This window comes from Psammomys obesus, unplaced genomic scaffold (genome assembly GCF_907164565.1).
Source record: "Psammomys obesus unplaced genomic scaffold, mPsaObe1.curated_primary_1811, whole genome shotgun sequence".
Taxonomy (NCBI): Eukaryota; Metazoa; Chordata; class Mammalia; order Rodentia; family Muridae; genus Psammomys; species Psammomys obesus.
The window spans coordinates 34,354,630-34,376,283 of NW_026592118.1; the positions used below are offsets into that span (position 1 = coordinate 34,354,630).

Consider the following 21,654-nt stretch of genomic DNA (forward strand, 5'->3'; position numbering starts at 1 on the left):
TCCTCTATTTAGGCTATATCTAAAGTGTCCAGAATTTCTCAGAATAGTTTAGAGACATTCCACATTCCGGACCAAAAACAACAAAAACAAAAAAGTATGTAGGAATTCCATACTAAGAACAATGACAGTTTAAAGACATGAAAAAAAAAAAAAAAAAAAAAAAAAAAACCTCAAATGACTTCACTAACTCTCAATGGTCACATATCACCTGTTTGTCACTGGTATATGCTTATTTTAAACTCCAGAATGAAGAAACTTGACAAATTAGATATTATAAATTCCTCTTTACATCCACCAAAAGCATTTTCTAAATAACCTATCAAGGAATAATTAGCATGTTAGATGGAAAGTAAAACCATAGCACAGTTGGCCAAGGCTTTCATTTGGTGGATATAAGACCCGATTTACAGTTACGAAATTGCAAGTTTGAGACTGAATAAATAAAAAACAATTGACAAAGAGCATGTTATTTTGATTTTTATTATACAATAGAAATCTAAACTCAAGAAAATGCTTTATTCAGACCATATACTGAATTACTAGTTTTAAAAAATTTATAGACTTAGTTGTGGACTGTCACACACTAAATTTACAAAAAAAATTACATAAAAAAAGAACAATTTAAATATTAGAAATTACAGGAGTCTCTCCTCAAACTGAAGGAGTCTTCTTTAACAGCCTTCAATGTAGCTCACTGGCAATCATAAAAAAATTCAAGAAGCTCATTCATGTTGTACAAGCCCTAACGGAAAAAACTGAGGGAACTCATTGATAATTTTCACAGCTTCATTGTAAAGTTCAAGATCTGAAAAGAAACATTTAAGCAAACACTTAATATATAGTCGAATCTGCAGCATCAAATGTTATCTGAAGGATTTCTCTCCTGTTTAGAAGTCAGTTTCTTTTCATGTTTATGTAACTGTGGTGCCGCAAAGGAGAGATGAGCATGGTTATTTTCTGCTGAGTCATAATTTCAGTGTTACTATGCTCTGTTGTAGCTTCCAATTCAGATCTTAAAATACTAATTTTATAATATCTTAAGCCCTTTTATTCCATAACTAGCAGTATTTAGTAAATATCCTTCACATGAAAGAAATGAAGGTCTCTTCTTGTTTTACAGAAATTGAAAGTATGTCAGGACTGAGATTTAAGACCAACACATATTAAATAAAAGCTTTTCTCCTATTAACATAAGACTACCAGCAAAATGCTTTACTTACCAAAGCGATTACAATCTTCCTTGAACTGGACATAAGATGCACACATTATGGTTGCCTTGGCTGTGACTTTTCCAACCACTTCCACAATTCCAGAGATTTCTTCATCAAGCTAAACATTGAACACAATGTTAATTAGATGTATTTACCTTTTCAATTGATAATGATCTTGGGAAGCTGTTACAGATTCCTTGTTCTTCGAACTGTTTCACAACTTACTGAGTTTTCACTGAGAAAAGAAACTTTGTTGACATAGACAACAGATAGGGCAGTCCCAAGTCCTGTTATTTTTAGTGGTGGCTCAAGATCCAAAGACACAGTTAGACATTTAAGTTGAAGGCCAAGTCATTTAAAGACACTGAGGATGTTCAGAATCCCTGTAAAAAGGAATTTACTTGAAAAGTTACTGAGAAGAACTGCGTGTAAATCTTAGAATGCATGTTCTATGTAGCGTAACCAAACAGTGTATGATTTGTCTTCATAAAAGACCACAAAAATGTTTTTAAATACATTAAAAATAATTTTAAAAATATAACTTGAAAATTAAAAATAGAAAATAAAGGTGACTGGCAATACCACTAGGAGGCTGACTCAAGAGGAACACCTGGGCCACCTCTTCAAGGTCAGGCATGTGACTATGGAAGAAAAAGTTTGAAAGAAGATTTCAAATGTATTTTGGGGGCATTTGTTAAGTAATAAAGATTGTTATCCAACCAAGGCTTAAGGGACGCTTTCAGAGACTTGGAGCTCTAAGAATCACTAAAGGTTAGAAATGGAAATAAAATATGAAGGCATGCATTTGATTTTAAAGCTAAGCAAGTTTTACAAGTGCACCCCCACACTCCCACCCCCAAAATCAGAAATAATAATAAACCAAACAATATACCGGCTCCATCAACTCAATGGTTCCAGTTTTTCCTTCTCCATCTGAAAGAATAAACATTTTCCCAGTGGGATGAATCTAAAAAAGAGAGAAAAAAAAAAAAAACAATAAAAATTCACATAGATTTAGAAAATAGAATCTACAGCAACAAAATATTTAAAAATTTCATTGAAGTTTTGGTTGAACACAGTTTATTTGGTTCAAGTTGTAATCTTGTTACCATGTGGATCATTGGAAACCTAGTTAATTTTGGATTTCTAGTAAACATTGATTCCTTGCTTAGTGTCATGGGTAGCTTCTTATTTGCAAAATCTGGCAACTGTATTCTAAAACTAATCTAAGGAAGTTTTTCCTACCTAACAGTGGGATTAGGCCAACATTCATGATTTTAGTACATCTCGAAAAAGGTACGCTTTTAAAATGAAAAACAACGATCTGAAAGAACTGGTTGCCAGATCTGAGCACTACTTCCCTGGGGATCTGAATTGAGCTCGACTATTTACCAGCACTATGGCTCAGTCTACCTGTGAAGTTGGAATAACTTTTCACTTAGGGCATGTGTGAACGAAATGACCTAGTAAATACGTCTTTGCAAATGATTTTCTTTCCTTCGGCTTTCTCAGTCACAGCCTCTGACACTGTGGGCCCATTTCATACCTATAGGAAGAGGGCCATAGTCTAAGGCTGGGTTAGATACAGGGTATCTATAACATATGGGAGGGGCAATCAAGTAATGGTAATGTTTCCTAGAGAAGCGACTGCAACGGGGGAAACAGCTGGTTGCAAAAGACAGAGAAACAAGAGGATTCATCATCCAAGTCTGGCTAAACCAACATGTGGGGCAGTAGACAGAGGAGCCAAGTTCATAAATACAGAAAGGGGGCGGGGAGCGCTGAAACGGAAAGACCAGTGGAAAACACTGTTTCTGCTGCACCCAGACGGCGCAGCAACGGCTTAGCAGCGGAAAAACTCTTCCTTGTGAAACACCCATCCAGCTGCAGGGCAATCGCGCTTACGGCTACCAGCTTTTCCCCTACTGCCCCGTTGCCTCGGGGCCCCGTCCTCTCGCCCGAGCCTGCGAGCGCACGCACCTTTTCCAGCCTCCCCACGAAGCACACGGGCCGGTCGATGAACTGCGCTAGCATCCCGGCGTTGATGCGCGCTTTGGGGAGCTCCATCACGTCCACCATGATTTGGGCCGCGAACGCTCACCGGGCCGCGGGAAAGCTGAACAGAAGTGACTCCGAGCAGGCTGGCGCGCCAACGAAGGCAGATTTCCCGAGCACCAATCAGAGGAGGCCTGCGCTCCAGCTCCACCAATCAAATCCACAGAAGCGTCCGCGCGGGGGGGGGGGGGCCGGGGGAGAGGCGCGACGCTGCCGGAAGTGCGGGTGCACTGCCTAGTGACGCGAGGCGTTCCGGAAGTCGCTGCGGGCGAGCCGAGTGGGCAGTGCGGGCGGGACTTGGAGGGGTGGGGGCTGAGGCTACGGACCGGCATCTAAGGCGGCCGAAACGTCAGCTCGACCCCGGAAGTAGGCTGAAGCGCTGCGGCGGGCGGCGAGCGGCGGCGGGGGCTCAGGTAGCTCTTTCCGACGGGAGGTGTCTCGGTCTTGGAGCCTCTCTCCTGCGGGGGGCTGGACCGTCTGGGTAGGGGGTGGAGTCGAGTGCCAGGTCCGGGAATGCAGCGGAGCGGGGTGGTGTGTGCGTCGGGAGGGAGTGCTGACAGCGGCCCGCCTCTGCGAGGTTGGCGCGGGGTGCGTGTCTGACCTGGGGTCTGGGTTTGTATTTCTGATCTCGGTCTACCTGAAGGAGTCATCGTCAGTCTTCGTCCCCACCCTCGGGAGGTGGTTGCTAGGAGACTGAGGTCGATTTTACATAGCACGCTGTGTGACGTACCTGCTCACCTTCCCAACCGGTGCCAAGAGGTGCTGACCCTTTGTTTACCTAGGACCTTTGCTAACCTTGGCGCTAGGGAGGTGTCTGTTTCCTCGCCTGCTGGGTGTGAGCGCATATGCACTGGGGCTCCGGTAGAGGAGGACCAGTGGGCAGGACTAGAGGAGTCAGGCTTCACCAGCTGTCGACCCAACCTTGGTACTCCTTCACAGGTGACACGTTTTCTCTTATCTGCCAAACTAGGGGCTGACTAGTTTGGCAAGGCCCTGGCTAACTCTAATTTGGGGTTGTAATATTATAGGTAGTTCCCCGAAGTACTTTGAGCTGGCTGTCTGAAAGACAATTTATTCCAAGATTCTCGGATGTGTCTCCTGGTTCATAGCATGACTGGAAGCTGGTGGCTCTTGATTTTAGTGATTTCACCAGCGGGGGATTGGTACTAGGAAATTTCGAAACGAATGCACATAAAAATAGAGGTTGTAGACATTAAAACGTAATGTTAATTGGGTCTCTTAATTATGTGGAAGCAATGTCTGAATTTTCCTAAAGCCACAGACTTCTGCAAATGTAGGGTCCTAATGAGTTCCGATGCAGTCCTGCTGTTGTTGCCTTAAGTAACCTGCAAAGATCTGATTTGAGATTTTTATATGACAGTTTAAGATCGAAATCCGATGTACCTATTTAAATGATTCTTAGCTCTCCTCGGTGTGTATGTAGTGCTTAATATGTTTGTCTTAATTCTGTTGTTTCTAAAACACGTTTAAGGAACCTCATTAGTTGTGGGCTGCGCTTCCTTTGGGTGCTGGCAAGTCAGTATTACAGCTTTCACACGACTACTTTTTCTGTCCTGCCGCCTAGCACCCTTTAGCTCTGGGAATACTAGCCAGCAAGAAGTAAGTTAGCAGGTCAGTTCCAGCTAGCTTTCGCTGTGTGCTATCAGCAAATGGTACCCTGTCTTCAGCAGTAGGTTCTGACCATGTAGTTATGATGGACAGCTAGGAGCAATGGTAGTAAGGTGTTGTTTAGGTGCCTCTGGGGCATCCTTCTCAGCAGCTCCTAGGGAAGTTTCTCACATCCAGCCCTGAGATTTTTATTTGATAACTCAAGTCTTTGGGGGAAGCATTCTTCACCCATGCAGGGTACCTCCATTTAAACTCCCTTTTAAAACAGTTATACTTTCCAATTAGCTTACAGAGTAGTGGGGTTTCCTTGAGGCCTTTTCACAGTCCTCTGCTTTACCCCCACTGCTTTACTCCCAACCTCCTGCCCGCCCATCTCTGCTTAAGCCTTTTACCCCTAGTATTCTCACCCAACAAAGTGATTTTTATGGCACACATACTCTACTATCTCCTCCACTCCTCAAGATTTCTCTGTTCCCATCTTTGGCCTTTTGTACCTTTATAGACCCTACAAATTAAACACACAAATCTAAAAATTTGAAGCTAGGATCCATACATGAAAGAAAACACATGGTGTTTGTCTTTCTTTGCTTGGGGTACCTCTTTCATATAATATTTTCCAGTTACTTCTGTTTTCTTGTAAATTTCATTTTTTTTCTGTACAGCTGAATAGAACTCTTTGTGTATATGTACACATTTTCATTATTTGTTCATCAGTTGCTGGACATTCAGGATGATTCCATTTCCTAGCTATTGTCACTAGAACAGCAATGAACATGGATGTCTGAGTATCTTTGTAATAGGATGAATGCTTTGAATATAAGCCCAGGAGTGGTATAGCTAAGTCATATGGTAGTTTTCTCTTTATCTTTCTAAGACACCTATACACTGATTTCCTGTCTTAGTTACTATTCTGCTGTAAAACATCATGACCAAAACATCATGTCCAAAAGAAACTTGGTACAGAAAAGATTTATTTGGCTTATATATCTTGAATCATAGTTATTGAGGGAAGAAGTCAAGATGAAGTCAGACTAGGCTTCTGGAAGCAGGAGCTGATGCAGAAGCCCTTCCCTGGAGCAATGCTGCTTACTGGCTTGCTCTTCATGCCTTGCTCAAACTGCATTCTTATAGAACCCAAGATCACCAGCCCAGGGTGGTCCCATACACAATGGGTTGGGCCCTCCCACATCAATTATTAATTAAGAGAACGCTCCACTGGCTTGCCTATAGCCTAGTCTGACAGAGTTAGTTTTTTAATTGATATTTCCTCCTCTTAGATGTCTCTAGCTAGTGTCAAGTTGGCATAAAGCTATCTAAGACACTTTCGTAGTGGCTTCATTAATTTATATTCCCATTCTCAGCTCGTAAGTATTTACCTTTCTTGGCATCCTCTCCAGTATTTTCTTCATGGTAGCCATTTTGACTGGGGTAAGATGGTATCTCAAAATAGTTTTAATTTTCATTTTCTCTAATAATTTTGAAGACCTTTAAAATGTTTATTGGCCATTAGTATTTATTTATTTTTTTGAAAATGCTCTGTTGAGTTCCACAGTTCCCCCCCCACACACACACCTTCCATTAGATTGGGTTATTTGTTTTCTTGAGTTGTTTGTGTATTCTAAATACTAATTCTATGCTGGGTATATAACTAGCAAAGATTTTTCTCCCCTTCCGTAGGTTGTCTCTTCATTCACTTGACAATTTCCTTTACATACAAAACATTTAATTTCACAATAGTCCCATTTGTTGATTTTTGGTCTTGTCTCTGTGTGATAGAGGTTCTATTAAGAAAGTCTCTACTATGCTTTTATCTTGAAATGCATTCCTTGCTTTTTTCTCTAGTAGTTTCAGAGTATCAGGTCTTATGTTGAGGCCCCTGAAGTGCTTGGAGTTGGCTTTTGTGCATGTAAGAAATAAGCATGTTGTTTCATTCTTCTACATGTAGATACCCAGATTTCCCACCACGATTTGTTGAAGATGCTTCCTTTCCTCCAGTGTGCATTTGTGGCATATTTGCTAAAGGTCATGTGGCCATAGTTGCATTGGTCTCCTATTCCATTGGTGTATGTGTCTCTTTTTGTGCAAATACCATGCCTTTTTTTAATTAATACTGATCTGTGAATTAACTTGAAATCAGTTGTGGAAATACTTCAATCAGCATTTTTTGCTCAGGATTGCTTTGGCTACATAGGGCTGTTTGCACTTCCATATGGATTTTAAGACTGCCTTTCCATTTCTGGGACGAATGTTGCTAGAATTTACCCCCACATTACATAGAATCAGTAGATTGATTTTGGGGTGGATAATCATTTTCACAATATTTACTCTTCTAGTCCATGAATTTGGGAAGTTTTTCTTTCGACATAAAAACCACAATTCTCATCTTAAATAGAATAAGACATAGTTTATTCTGGAGCCAATATGAGTGATCGTGGCCCAGGACCACATATTGAGGTCACCGCAGATTTCATGTTCCATTGTGGAAGCAGTTTCACAGAATTTATAGTTTTACAGAGCGAAGAAAGTCATAAATCAAGATAGCTTTCACCGGTACAAAGAGATGGAGGAGCTAATTTAGAAGCCTAAGATGTTATCTGATGCTATTCTTAGCTCTTGGATTGGTGGAAGCTGCTGTACTGCAAAGTTAATAACATCTAAGAGGTTTTTATTTATTATCACCAGGTATTAATTCAGATAAAGAGTGGGTCAAGAGAAGGCTGTTCCAGAAGACTAAAACTAGCCCAAAATAAAGTAATTAGCCTCTGAATCTACAAAATTTTAATCTCTCCACAGTACTTAAGTTCCAGTCCATCAGCCTCTGCAGGCAGACTCCTTTCAGGAGTTTTTTGTTCACAGCCAGACACAACTTCTTTTCAGGAATTTTCATTCACACCTCCTCAATTTCTCTCCTCAGTGTTTTGAAGTTTCATTACAGAGATCCTCCATATCATTAGTGAGGTTCATTCCAAGTTTGCTTGTTTTGTTTTGCTGTTATGAATGATGTTTTTTTTTTCTTGTTTCCTTCTTAGTATGCTTGTCATTGTTAGAGAAGTAGGTTATGATTTTTGTTTGTTGATTTTGTATCCTGACACTTTGCTGAATATGTTTATCAGTTCTAAGAGTTATCTGGTTGAGTTTTCAGGATCTCTTAGAGAATCATAACAGGAACAAGTATGGACACTTTTACATCCTCCTTTCCTATTTGTAACTCCTTTATTTGTTTCTTTTGTCTAGCTAATCCAGTACTATATTGAATATGTTGAGACTGGAAAGAAGTAGATATACTTGTCTTGTTCCTGATTTTTTTTTCTTGTTTTTTTGTTTTTGTTTTGTTTTTTGGTCTGTGGAAATTCTTTTTGAGTTTTCCTTACTTAATACAATGTTGGCTATAGGTTTGTCATATGTAAGTTTTAGTATGAACTATAGTACTTCTGTCTCAAGATTCTGCTAGCTTCTCATTCTTTTGTCCTAGGTTTAACTCTCTATTCTTCATGTACTTTAGCTCTAAGGTGGATCCTTCTGTCTTATCTGTGGTGCCCAGAGTCGAGTCTATGTTTTTAGGGAAGCTGATAGTTTCTTGCTCTGACATCTTTTTCTTTTTGTTTGGTAATTTAAAATGATATATTTTATGGAATTTTTGTTTTGTTGATATCTGTGGTTTGGTTTCAGGCTGTTCTCAATAAATGATTTGTTTCCTTCTTTACACAATGTTTGGCCCCAGGCTTTGTGCCTGTTCTTTGTGGGATATGGTTCATTAAAACCCAGGCTTGTATCCATCAGAAATCAGTGCCGGCCTTGAGAAAGATGCTAGTTGTTAGTGCTTGGATATCCCCCATAGATTTGTAGCCCTTCCTTCTTTCTGGCTGCTCTAGAATTTCCTTATTTTTTAATGGCTTAGCCTTGCATTTTAAAATGGTATTAACATATTACAGCATTTTTTCATAGATTGTATTGGCATACACTTTTTTTGGACATCTGATTTTTCATGTTACCAGAAATATAAATGTGCTATTGTTATTTTTGGCTAGTATTAAGAAGTGTATACCTGGCTTTTTCATCCCATGAATGTTATCTAAAAGAACCTTGTGGGAATTCTAGTTGGTGAAGACCACATATACAACTGTGCATTAACCAAAGCTTTAATGTGTAGTAGTAGTGACGTGTATTGAGGGGTCAAAATGAGTTGAAATGACAACTTGGAATGTCTTCCTCAACTGTAATGTCAAAGAATTGACTTAATGGTAGTGCTAGAAGTATACTGGATGAAGAGTAAAATGACCAGTTTCATGTTTCAGGAGAAACATTGAGAGTGGAGAATGGCTTGGAATAGCCTAATGAATGTGCTTTTGGTACAAGTAACATCACTCTTTTCATATAACATCAAAGTCACTGTTTAACTTACTATTTTAACCCTGTAATTCAGTGTGTTAATAAGTTCATACTGTTGTGCAACCATTAGCACCACTGCTTCCATCTTCAGAGCCCTCCATCTTCCAAAGCTTGACTTCTGTGACAGTGGCGCAGTCATTGCGCAGCACCGCTGCTCTTGGCCGCTGTTGATGTAGCTGCTCTAGGCGGTCTGCGAGTGTAGCCGTGCAATGGTTCTCCCTGTGCGTGGCTTGTTTCATTCAGAGACATCTTTAAGGCTTATGTCATCATATGTGTTAGGATCGCATTCCACTGTGGAGGTGAATAAAACCCCATTGTATGACTACACCACAGTTTGCCTGTTCATCCTTCCACTGATGGACATTTAGTATTTAAGTAAAAAAGAACAGATAAAATCCACTGTGAGCCAACTTGATTAGTTCTAAGGTTTTTTTTTTTTGAATTTCAAGCAATTTTTTTATTATTAGTTACATTTTATTAACTCTGTATCCCAGCTGTATCCTGCTCCCTCATTCCCTCCCAATCCTACCCTCCCTCCCTCATCTCCTCCCTGCCACTTTCCAAGTGGTTCTAAATTTATTAACATGTGAATTTGTGAGAATCCAAATACCTTCCATCATTTTACAGCACCACCTTTTTTTGTAGACAAACAGTATTGTTTTAGTGTTCACATAGATTTTCATCCCGCCACGGTCTTTGAAGAATCTAATCTAAAAACAAAAAAACAAAACTAGATAATTTTCCACTTAACTAGTTAGTCATTTGACTATAAACAGATATGGTGTGAAAGGGTATTTCTGAAGGATTGAGTATAAATATGGCAACTGAGAATCCACTGTATCAGAAAGATACCCAAGTTGGCTGTCATGATCTATACTGGTGATGCTTGGATGCAGAATTTTATGTCAGCAGTAGAAGAGAAAAGCTAAAAGTTAGGCATTAAGAAGTTGTGAGAGGGGAGCTGGAGAGTTGGCTCAGAGGTTAAGGGCACTGGCTGCTCTTCCAGAGGTCATGAGTTCAATTCCCAGCAACCATGTGGTGGCTCAAACCATCTATAACGAGATCTGGTGCCCTCTTCTGGCATGCAGGTATGTATGCCAACATTGTAGAAGGAAGGAAAGAAGGAAGGAAGGAATACATCCATACAGTAAAGGATGAAAATTAAATCAAGGTAACACTTAGGATTCTGCCTCTAGAGGCTGGTTGGGTCATAATACTGTTCCTCATTCTAGAGAATAGAAGATTCTGTGTGCTAGGGAATGTGATTGAGGCTTGTATAATAAGAGAATAAACAGCACAGAGTGAAGAACTTAGACTTTGGAGTAGTTAATTAAGTTCTGATATTTTACTTAAGTGAGTTGGACAAATTATTCAGCCTTTCAGATACGTACTTTTTCTGTATTAGCAGAGGAGAAAACAAAGCTTCACAAAATTATTGTTAGAAGCTTTAGTGTCCTGTATAGAAAGCACTGAATCGAAGGCCTTGTTACCCCTAAAAATGTTAAATAACAAAAGTTGTGATGGCTAAATTATCCTTAAGTCTCTGTGTGGCATCTTGATGGTAATGAGCACAGCAACAGTGACTATACAAAGAAAATTCAAGCTGCTTGTCCAGAAGGAAGTGTGTGAGACTTCAGATCCTGAAACCATTTGTGTCATATTTTACTTAGCTCTCCTTAGCAGTATGGATTGATAAGAGATCATGACCTCTTTTTCTCATGTGGGTTTAATAAGATGTTTTCTACACTTTCATCTCTTGTGGGAAATAATCATCAGAGAGATACTCTTAGTCTTTGGATCCACATTTTTCCTTGCTTATGTTGATCTCCTTCTAGTGATCTTATTGATTGGAGAGGCTGGGTTGGTGAAGTAGTTTTTTATTGTTGGCAGCTTCTTGCTCTGTGTGTAGTCCTGGAAGTCAGATGAATGTACATATTCTTTTATTCATTAATTCTAGTGGCTAAAAGACTGGCTCTTCTAGGCAGTAATTGGGTCTTCTGTGGCTTAGACTATAAAAGAATTCTAAATGAGAAAATGAGAACAGATTTGTAATTCTTTGAACTTGAAATTAGACCAATCCTGTGGTCTGCATATAGAGCCTTTTTTTTTTTTTTTTTTCCTGTTTTAAGGTCTAGTCGGAATACTAGCACCCTAATTATCGCAGAAGACTCCATCCCCGGGACATTGTTTATCATAATGGTCATTTTACCCGAGATCTTGGCTATACTGGAGAGGTGTATTATGTTCAAATTGTCAGGAATCTTTCTATGAATGTGTTTTTCTTTCAAAGTTGCACACCTGAATGGAATAGGCATTATTGTTCTGATGGCCTGTAAAGTCTTTTTCATGCCCAACTAGGAAGGGTTGCTTTTGGCATTTATGTAGAATTATATTTGTAATTTTCCTAAATTAGAAGAATTTATCATTAAATCATTAACTTAGAAGGATTAGTATGATCCAAAAAGCTGTAAATTATCTTTTTAGTGAATGATTGATCATTTGCAGTGTAACTCATAATTTCTCAGAAGTCAATAACTTGATCTTTTAAGTTCTGCAGCAGTCCCAGTGTTTGGCAAAAGAAAGTTATGCTTTGGAGCCTTGCATGATGGCTCAGTGGCTCAGCAAGCTTGCTGCCAAGCTTGATGACTTCAGTTTGATCTCCAGTTCCACATAGTAGAAGGAGAGAAACACCTCTCACACTATGTCCTCTGACCTCCACATCTGCACCATGGTTTGTGTGCATGTATGAACATAAACACAGTAACAAATATTGTGCTTCACTTTGACAATTAAAAAGAGAGGAAGCTTGTTTTGTTTTAAATAAAACCTATGACTTGAAGATGTTCCCTGACATAGTAGGTGATGATGACACCTATTATGAGAGGACTAGGACACTGCCCATATTTATTTTGCAGTTTCAGTATTCATAGAGAAGAAAAGGACACTGTTCTTCACCCTAGGTAAAGTCTTACATTCCTAGGTCTCATGGAATTTCTTTATCTGAGCTCTCTGCTCAGTGGTTAATATTGCAGGAATCCTTTTTGTCAAATGCCTTGGTTTTCAACTAAGGATAGTTTTGCTATTTGGGAACATTTGTTAACGTTCAAAGACATTTTTGGTCGTCTTAACACAAGCAATGGAGAGACCAGGGATTCTATTTGACATACACTGTATAGGATCAGATATCAGATTTGTAAGGTTAGGGATGGCATTCCCTGGGCACTGTTTTGTTTTGTTTTTTTTTTTCTCCCCCTGTCCACTGTTAAAGCATTGTTGGAATCTGTGAAAATTGTTAGCGTTAAAGATAAGCTCTTAATATTTATACCACGACTTTATTTTTGATGTACATTATTCTCTAAGTACACAAAGATGTTGGGGATGGAGCAGTCGGACTCCTGACTCACAGCTGTTAACACTCTGCATTTCCTCCCTGGTAAAACAGTCACACTAGCCTTCACCAGCACTAGGCATCTGGAGCACTCCCCAAAAGCCTTGAGACAGCTCTGAAAGGTTGCAGCTGATTGCCCGATCTCAAGGTGCACTCCCAGCCAGGACTGTTGAAAATAGTCTCTTCCAGACATTATGCTAATCACAAACCTGGATGGATGATGTAAAAGGACTCCATAGCTATTCCACGTTGGCCAAATGGGGGAGCACTTTTCCTGGCTGAACAGTTATAATGCCTACACTTTTGTGAAGGTTTCTGAAGCTCCCTTATACTCTCCCAGAATCCTTAGTAGCTTGATGCTCTATGTGCAGCTTGTAGTTCATGATTATTCAACTTACAAGTATTTTTAAGTGTGCGTATGTTTTTAAGTTACCAGTTAGCTAAAAACATCCATAAGGTCACATTAGGAGAGTAAGTTTCATTTAATGTTTTTATTTTCTGTTGACATATATGCAGATGATGTCACTTTCAATTCAGGTTACAGTGAAAAGGTTAGAAGTGTTAAATTGGACCATGACATCTCTTAAAAGTGAGGCTGTGGCTTATTTGGCTCTGCTTAATCATGTGTCTTCCCAAAAGTCTGCTGGAAACTCAAGTGATTACTTGTGGAAACAAAGGCAAAATGAATGGTCTTACAGATCCAGAGAGAAAACTGGTAATAAAATCCAGTATAGCTCTGAGTGGGTGACAATGAAAAAGAAGCAAGCTAAGTCCGTAATGAGTTGCATATGAGGTGACACACATCCTTATGAAGTATCAGAGGCAACTCTATCAAGCTGAAAATGTCATCATTGTCTAGACAGTAGGGTTTGTTTAATTGGTAGTCTGATTTTTGGTTTTTTTGTGATATACTTGGTTGGTTGGTTGGTTGGTTGAGCAGTAAAAATATAAAACCTTTTGGGGGTGGGGGGGAAGGTGTGATTGTCACCACCAATATGTGTCTGTATGTGCTGTTAAAGTTAGTCTAATGCGTTCTGAGGCTATTTCCAAGCTACCCTTGGCCAGAAGGGGAAATAGAAACGAAAGAGAAAGAACAGTGAAAAGTTTCCTACTGTTAGAAAAACTAAAGTGTTTTTATTTATTTGTTTATTTGTAAGATCAAGGGCATTTTTATTAGCTTTGGAGAGTAAAACAACAGAACATGCCAGCTGTAACTCTCTGCAGCTGCCAGGAGAAAGGAAATGGTAAGAGGGAACCATGCTTTTTGCGATGGAGGTCAGCAAGCACCAGTGAGGCAAAGAACAGGGCTTCAGCAGAAGAATGAAAACTCCCAGATGCCATGGAGAGCATGCTTGTGTTTGGCCAGTATCTGTAAAGAAATAAAGAGAAGAAAAGAAAAGGTTGGGCTTTTCTGAGTTCGAGCAAGCCTCAGAGCAGAGGCTCCATGGTGCAGCCTGACAAAAGCTATGCAATCAGCTGCACTCAAGGCTTTTAAATGGTGGAGAGTGGGTATTAAAATGCACTGTTTAGACTTTATTGAGTATGTCATAAAGGGTTATATAAGGGCTTTATTTGAACACATAAATATTTGCAGTGTTCCAGCAACTACAATGTCTTTTAGAATTTTCAATGGAAATCTTTCCTTATAAACTTGAAAAGTGGATGGTAGCAGATAATTCTTTAAAAATTTAAGGGACATGTGAGAGCCCAGGTACAGTCTGTACTTTTGAGACTTTAAAGATACTTATTTTTCTTTGATGGTTTCTTACTTGTATGTAGTGGATTTGGGTCATTTTTGCCACCACTGCTATTATTCCCTTTCTCATCCTTGCATACTCCCCCTAAGCCCATTCACAATAAGCTTCTCTCGCACTTTCATGTCTTGTTTCTTTGTTGTTGTTTTGTGACCCACTGAGTTTAATTCCAGCATGGATTGGGAGGTTATTTCCTGGAGCATGGACGCTCACGAAAGAAAATTTCTTTTTTCCTCAGCTATAATTAACTGCAGTCGTTCCGAGGGAGGAGTGGGGACTCCTAAGCTCCTTCCCTCAGATGGAAGCTTTCTGCCTCATCTTGTGAAGTCTTGTGCTGCTAATCTGTTACAGGAGGTTTATAGTTGTAAAGTCCCTGCCATTTGTAGAAGTCAGCATTTTGTAGCACTCCTTTGCATCCTTCAGCTCTTTCTACCCTTGTCTTCTGTCATGTAAAATGAGCCTTGGGGAGCTGATACAGATTTCCCTTTTAGAGGTGCGCTTAACAGTCACTTATTGTTTTGTGTTTGGTTGGTTGGTTTTTTGAGACATGATTTCTCTGTCTAACCCTGGCTGACCTGGCTTGGTTTTGTAGACCAGGCTGGCCTTGAACTCACAGAGATCCACCTGCCTCTGCCTCCCTGAGTGCTGGGATTACAGGTGTGCACCAACACCCCCAGCTATTGTTAATACTTTAAGTTGTGAGTCTTTGTGTTAACCGTTACCCACTGCAAACAGAAGCTTTTCATACTGAAACTGAAAGCAGCATGTATATTTAGAAGTCATTTGATGCCAAGTCCATTTAGCAAGAATGGTAGTAGGTTTCCTCTTACGGCCTGTTACTTCCCCAGCCATAAGCATTTGGCCAGAGTTTCCGTTCCAGGTAGGAATATCATCTTGTGAAGACACCTTAAATCAAGTCAGAAAGTAGTTGGTTTCCCATAGTAGTCATTTCACCACTGGAACACTGGGCACATTTGGCTGTAGACTCACAGAATAGCCAAAGCAATCACAAGTGGACAGACTCTTGGAAATGGCTTAGAAAAGCTAAATTCTTTTAGAATTTTTTTTTTTTATTAGATTTGGGCTATTTAAAATTCCCGTTTTAGTTCTAAAACTGCCATGTGAGGCAAACTCCAGTTTGCATAATGGTCACTTAATTTACATAATATTTCCCAAAATTGAACTAGTTGGTGCCTTATAAAAAGTATGTTTTTACACAATACTTGAATTTTTACTATGCCTTAAAATCATATTGAAATGGAATTTATGTTTTCTTTTTGTTCTTAGTTTTTAAGTTAATATACAAATTGATGAATGGGTCTCATTGTGCGGTCCTTCCTGGATCCATAGCTCTGGTTATGGTAACCTGTGCAAATCCTAGTACACTTCTCAGCATCACAAGCATTTCTCTCTATTAAATGTTAGGGCTGGAATTTATGAAAACTAAAACTCGGAGTGCTTTCTACCATCAGAACTCTGCTTTGCCTTATCTTAATTCTTTTGCTCAAAGGGACTACAGACAGCATATGTGTCCTTGCTAGCACCTTTCAGTTTTTATCCCAATTGTTTTCTAAGAATTTTCACTCATTGGCAATGTGCAAAGATGGTAGTGGGGGCGGGGCAGGTCACCCGTACCAAGATCTGTACAGTTGGGAGTTTGGGGTTGGCAGTAATTTTATAATGGGTACTGCACAGTTGCCTGAAGCAGGTAACCAGGGGAAAGGATGTCTGAAGCTTCTTCCTTCCTTTTCTTTTTAAGTGGTGTTTGCTGTCTGAGGCTTCAGCTAAGTATGGCAGAGAAGAAGCCCAGACAAGGGATTTTTGGTTTTTGGTTTTTTGTTTTTCCTCCCCTCAAACTAATAATGTTTATCGTGTGGTTTGCCAAGTTCTCTGACTCAAGTGTTATCTGTTGATTTTAGTTTTTAATGGAGTATTTTCCTACATGTTCTTCTAAATCTTCAGAAATTGAAAGAGGTCGCATTGTAAACTTCCAGGGCACAGATTTTAGACTGTAAACAGATGTATCTTGATTTATACGTCTTATCATTTAATCTCTAAAGAAAGTTTGATGCTTTTAAGTCTGGCAGTGGAATTCCTAGGAGTTACTACTATGCTACCTTTATGACAGGCTCTTTACCGAGAAGGGCAGAAGTTTTGGTCCCGTCTGAGTTGGCCTCATACAGAATGTCTGTTTCAGATAGCAGCAGCAGCAGCAGCAGCAGCAGCAGCAGCAGCAGCAGCAGCAGCAGCAGCAGCAGCAGCAGCAATGTTCCACTTCTTCAGAAAGCCTGCGGAATCTAAAAAGCCCTCGGTACCAGAGACAGAAGCGGATGGCTTTGTCCTCTTAGGTGAGTCTTTTTAGGAAACACAATCCTAATTAAATGATTTGTTTTAAAAATTAGTTGGTGATTATATGCTATGTTTCTGAACTGTGGCTTCTAATTTCAGAGTAAGTTGTGTGTGATTTTTCTCTGACCTTCCCTTTCGCTCTGTCAGGAGTTTGTGCCTGACAGCCAGCAAGGCTTTGTCAGCCCCATGATAGTTTCTGGAAAGCTGCAGGTGGTTCTTGCTTTTCCTCTCACCTCCTGAATTTGCTGAAAAGCAAAAGTTAAGAAAACCTCAGGCCTCCTAGAAACCATTGTGTTCTGGGCTTTGGCAATATATTCTTCTCTGAAGAATTTATTCCAGCTAAGTCTGGCTTTCCAACCCCTATTCTGTATTTATTTTTTTAAATATCTCTATAAAGTTAAGACATATTTAAAGACTTTACTCATTTTTGTTTGTTTTTACACAATTAGAAACGGCATTGTTCTCTCTTACCATTCACTCATTTAAAGAGCATGACAGTGGCACACTTATAGTTTCTAGAGCTTTTTATGTATCTTTTACTTTCTACCACATCAGTTTGCCAGTATGGAATAGCAGAGACAAGGTCCACCCATGGGTGAAGTGGCTCTGGTTTTTGTACAGTCTCTGTTATCATGTAGCCTTGGGCAGATATTTCGTTGGTTATCTTACAACTGCCCTAGCAGGTATCTGCTTTGCAAGTCTCCTACCTCAGCAGGTAAAGATCACTGATGTGGGCCGCCTTTCTTATTCCAAGGAAGACTGACTGCAGTGAGAAGTATCTTTGACTGAGACTTGGAAGTCTCACAGCCTTCCAGATTTGCCATTTCATGAGGAAATTTCCAAGACTTTAATTACTCTAATAAACTCAGTACCAGCTGTTCTGTTTGCTCTATCCACACTCTGATATATGTTTTCTCAAAGGCTGACATGCTGTGTTTTGAGCAAGTTTTCCCAGGACCATCTTGGACTAAGCATGATTGATGTTGTCTCCATATGTCTAGCAGTTTGACACTTACGGAGAAGAATCACTCCTGTCATAATCCCAGAAAAACAATAAACCATGTAGTGTAGTCGATATTACATGGTCGAATGACCCAACAGGTCTCAGCTGAGGCCTCCTTGTCTCTCAGGAACTATCAGCTGAGACCTCTGTCTGGCTAACCCTGTTTGGTTTTAAATGCAGAACTTCTAGCTTCACTGATTGTGTGTGTGTGTGTGTGTGTGTGTGTGTGTGTGTGTGTGTGTTGGGGGTGGGTTGGGGGCATAAGTGGGAGGGGCATGCTTTGCATACTTGCTGTTCTGTGGGCTTAGTAACTCTCCTCAAGTTTTATGCTGTCAATCTCAGTATCATCTCTGTGCTCTCATTTCTTGCCTCATTTCTCTTTTCCTCTGTCACATCATCTTGCTTCCCCCTCAGGAGTACTGCACAGGTTTAGAGTTAAGTACAGATATGAATGCTGTGACTCTACAACCAGAACCTTTGGGTTGACCTCTCAGCTTCACAGTATATTAGGGTTTCCAGCTTGAGGAAGCTGTTTAACAACCTGAGGTGTCCCTGAGCATGTTATCACTACTTATCCAGTGGAGGTGGCGTGGAACTGCATGAGTTAATGTGCATCAAGTACCCGGAATAACCCGTAAGTGGGGTGGTACTGGCACCATGGAGAGAGGACTTTATTTTCCAGGGTTTCACCTTGCTTGAAGCAAAGTTGGAATTAGCCTGGGTAATCAGATCCCGGAGCCTATCTTTTTAGTCTCTGTACTGTTGCAGTTTTAAAATGCTGCGCTGTCATTTTTAATTGTTTTTTTTTTTTACTTGATATAAAACAGAGGCATATGAAGTTGTGATGCCTGTTAACAATATGGTGACAGTAGATAATGTTCTGTACATATCAAAGAGGTAGAAGAGAGGGCTTCAGTGTTTTCACCATGTCCTCAGTTTTAATCTAAGCCATTAGTGATATTTGAAGCTTTTTTTAAGTGACAAACCTTAAATTGTGTACTTTATCCTTTAAACATGAAAATGCTTTTAAAAAGGAAAATGTAGCATTGTATGACTCTTCATTAAGTTTGGCTCTTATTTTGGCTACCTCACACTGTTTGCTAGCTAATATTTTAAGTAACTAAGATATTTTCAAATTATTATATGAAACTAACTTTATGGAAGTTGAAGGCTCATGGTATTAATGTTCGTAGTGAAACATTGTCAGTATTCATGAACTTAACCAAGTTTACTGATAAAAGTCCTACCAGTTACTTGGAATATTGTGTTATCTTTAAGAAATATAATGACAAACCTTAATATTTTTTTTGTTGTTGTTCTGGTACATTACCCCTTTTTGTAGTGTTTTTATGTAATATCTGTTTTAGTCTTAGAGCATACCATATGAAAATACTTTGAAAAGATATATTAAATATATACATGAAATATTTTTAATAATTTTATTAACATGGTGACATATTCATGTATCTTAGAATATGTACAAGTTACTTTTATGCCCACAGCCAAGAGCAAATTATGGGAGAAAGAGTTTATATGGGCTTATGGTTCCAGAGCACTAGATTTCCTTAACAGCAGGGAAGGCAGGTGTCCTGAGGCCACATCAGGAAGCTGAAGGGTCACATCTCACCTCTTTAGTACTACACAGGAATCTAGGACAAAGAACTGGAAGTCAGATGGGGCTGGAAACTCAAATCCCTCAGGACTCGCTCCTATGAGGTTCCAGGTCCTACATGTCCATAACTTTCCCCAACAGTACCACCTACTGGGGATCAATGAACCTGGGGCACATGTTCATTAAAACCATTCAGTATATATCCACAAAAGATTTTTTTTTTAATTATCATGTGAAATAGGACTATGATGGGGATGGAGGAGATTAGTTTTTTGTTTGTTTGTTTGTTTTGTTTTTTTTTATCTTCCAGCTTCTAAATGATAAAAGTATTATGACTTAGAAACAATTTTTCTGCCAATATGGGCTATGCAGAATTGGTTAGATTGCATTCTTATTTGCCTTTATAACCTGTTTCTTAAAAGATCACAGTAAATTATACTGTTAAATCCAAAAAATGGCATCCTCTGTTTTTTTTTTTTTCCATCCAAGAATACCCTTTCCTTTACGCTAATATTCTTGTTTAATGTTAAGTTGAAATTTGATGTCCACGCAAAATCAAGGCACTTTGTTGATAATAGGAACATGTAGAGTAGTCATATGCAATCAATTATCTCATGTTAATAGAAAGCCTTTTCCTCACTAAGATTTCTAAAGCTTTTGGCCTTTGTAGATTGAGGAGTATGTAGAATAAGAATAAAGGGAGCCGATGGAGTTAGTAGAAAAAAATCTTTTCCCTTGTGTAACAGTGTGTATTCACATAAGAAGGCAAGAGTTCATTCAGTAATGAAGTTGAAGTAATCCTCCAGGGTATTCATTTTACACAAAAACAAATTGCAGTTTTCATTTCCATCACTGGGTGGCGATTTTTCACAGTCTTGTGCTACTGTTTGAAAAGCCAGGAAGCATGGCACTGTTTGTAATTACCAGGGCCTTGTTCTGTTATGACACATTTAATTGTACTTTTAACACATTATCTTTAAGTTGATTACAAATTTACTAGTGTAATGTGCAACCTTGTAGTTATTTTAAATTAGGAGACGGTATTGCCTAGATGTTGGCATATAATTCCATTCAAAACCAAGACAAAGGCATATATTAGCTTATTATGTTATAGCCAAAACAGGGAAAACAGCAATGGCAAAATCATAGGATATAAAATGAAAGGAAGTAATATAGGTTATTGTTGTTGCCTCCACTAATATTGTTGATCCAATATTGAATGTAATTTTGGAGCCAGCAGAAAGGAATTGGGCAAGCAGACTATCACAGAGTCACAAAGAACTGGGACAGAGTACAACTGAAATGTACCACAGTTTTCAGCATATGCAGGTACTTCTTAAAGTAAGGGCACAAGAACTCATAGTTTCCTTTCCAACGGGCTACTTGTTTTGTAAAAGTGAATTTTAAAACCGTTTTAACAATTCATAGTAGCTTGAATTTCATCTTTAAGTATTGATATTGAAAAACGTATCTTAGTTTCCCCCTTTTAGGTAGCTTAAGGATTAAATCAGATTTTTAAAAGGTAATCAGGTGTTTTGAAGGTTCTTTACTATTGCATTTCTCATTCCGGGAATCAAAGCATGTACATACACTTAAGACCACTTTATTTATTTTTTTATTTTATTTAGGACTTTTAAAAAATAGTCTCTCATCTCTGTTTTTGTGTTTTGTTTTGTTTTTTAGAATGAAAACTTAGCTGTGTACGGGAAATCTTACATTCCACAGAATATAGGGTTAGTAAGTAACTTTGACTCTATGTCTAGCCAAAGGCTCTAGTTACAACAGCTAAACTAAACAGGCTTCCGGCATGTGCTTTCTACTTTAACTCCTGTTCTTACAAAACAGATGAGCAGATCTTAGAAAAAAAAAAACAGTGTTCATGAATTTAAAAAGTGGTTTGTTCTTGTCCTTGTAATATCCAGAAAAACTCAAATACATTTAATTTAACATAATTGTCTCTTTATGTTTTTATGCTTGACCTTTAAATTCCAAAGCAAATGTACTAGGATGTTTCCTTTAACTTCATTATGTAATGTACGTTCTTATAGTCCCATTAAGAAATTTGGAGCTGTGTGTGACGGGTGGAATTTTCACATTCATTTCTACTGAATTCTGGTCTAGCTGATAATGCAGCATCATTTTAGTTCCTTTAGTTCAGGATGTTATCCCCATGTGGGGGTGGACTGCCTTTTCTATCTTTAGGAATGTATAGAGCGGGAGGAGCTTAATTGTATAGGATAGGGAAAAGATGCCAACTACACAGA

The 21,654-nt window shown here is 39.1% G+C and overlaps 2 protein-coding genes across 3 annotated transcripts in view; one reads left to right on the plus strand and one right to left on the minus strand.

Annotated features, from left to right (window-relative positions):
* Positions 1–464: 464 nt before the first annotated feature.
* Positions 465–3,375, minus strand: Rpa3 (replication protein A3). Its single transcript, XM_055612830.1, has 4 exons — positions 3,192–3,375; positions 2,104–2,178; positions 1,221–1,329; positions 465–805 (listed from the first exon to the last, which is right to left on the minus strand). Exons 1-4 carry the CDS (start codon positions 3,288–3,290, stop codon positions 723–725), a joined length of 366 nt encoding a protein of 121 aa, XP_055468805.1. The 5' UTR covers positions 3,291–3,375; the 3' UTR covers positions 465–722.
* Positions 3,376–3,541: 166 nt separating this feature from the next.
* Umad1 (UBAP1-MVB12-associated (UMA) domain containing 1) overlaps positions 3,542–21,654 on the plus strand; it is a 164,184-nt gene continuing 146,071 nt past the window's right edge. Inside the window, exons 1-2 of one of the 2 annotated variants that reach the window (XM_055612756.1) lie at positions 3,542–3,679; positions 16,624–16,774. In XM_055612756.1, the coding sequence (XP_055468731.1) occupies positions 16,693–16,774 (82 nt within the window). In that variant the 5' untranslated portion in view covers positions 3,542–3,679; positions 16,624–16,692. Of the gene's footprint in view, positions 3,680–3,823; positions 3,855–16,623; positions 16,775–21,654 lie in introns of those variants that run through there. The other variant, XM_055612757.1, reaches the window with a different exon arrangement.

Coding starts and splice junctions, on each gene's coding strand:
- Rpa3 (XM_055612830.1), bottom strand. CDS start 3,290: ATGGTGGACGTGATGGAGCTCCCCAAAGCGCGCATCAACGCCGGGATG. Junction 1,330..2,103: donor CCATTGAGTTGATGGAGCCG/GTATATTGTTTG, acceptor TTCAATGTTTAG/CTTGATGAAGAAATCTCTGG. Junction 806..1,220: donor GGAAGATTGTAATCGCTTTG/GTAAGTAAAGCA, acceptor GTTTCTTTTCAG/ATCTTGAACTTTACAATGAA.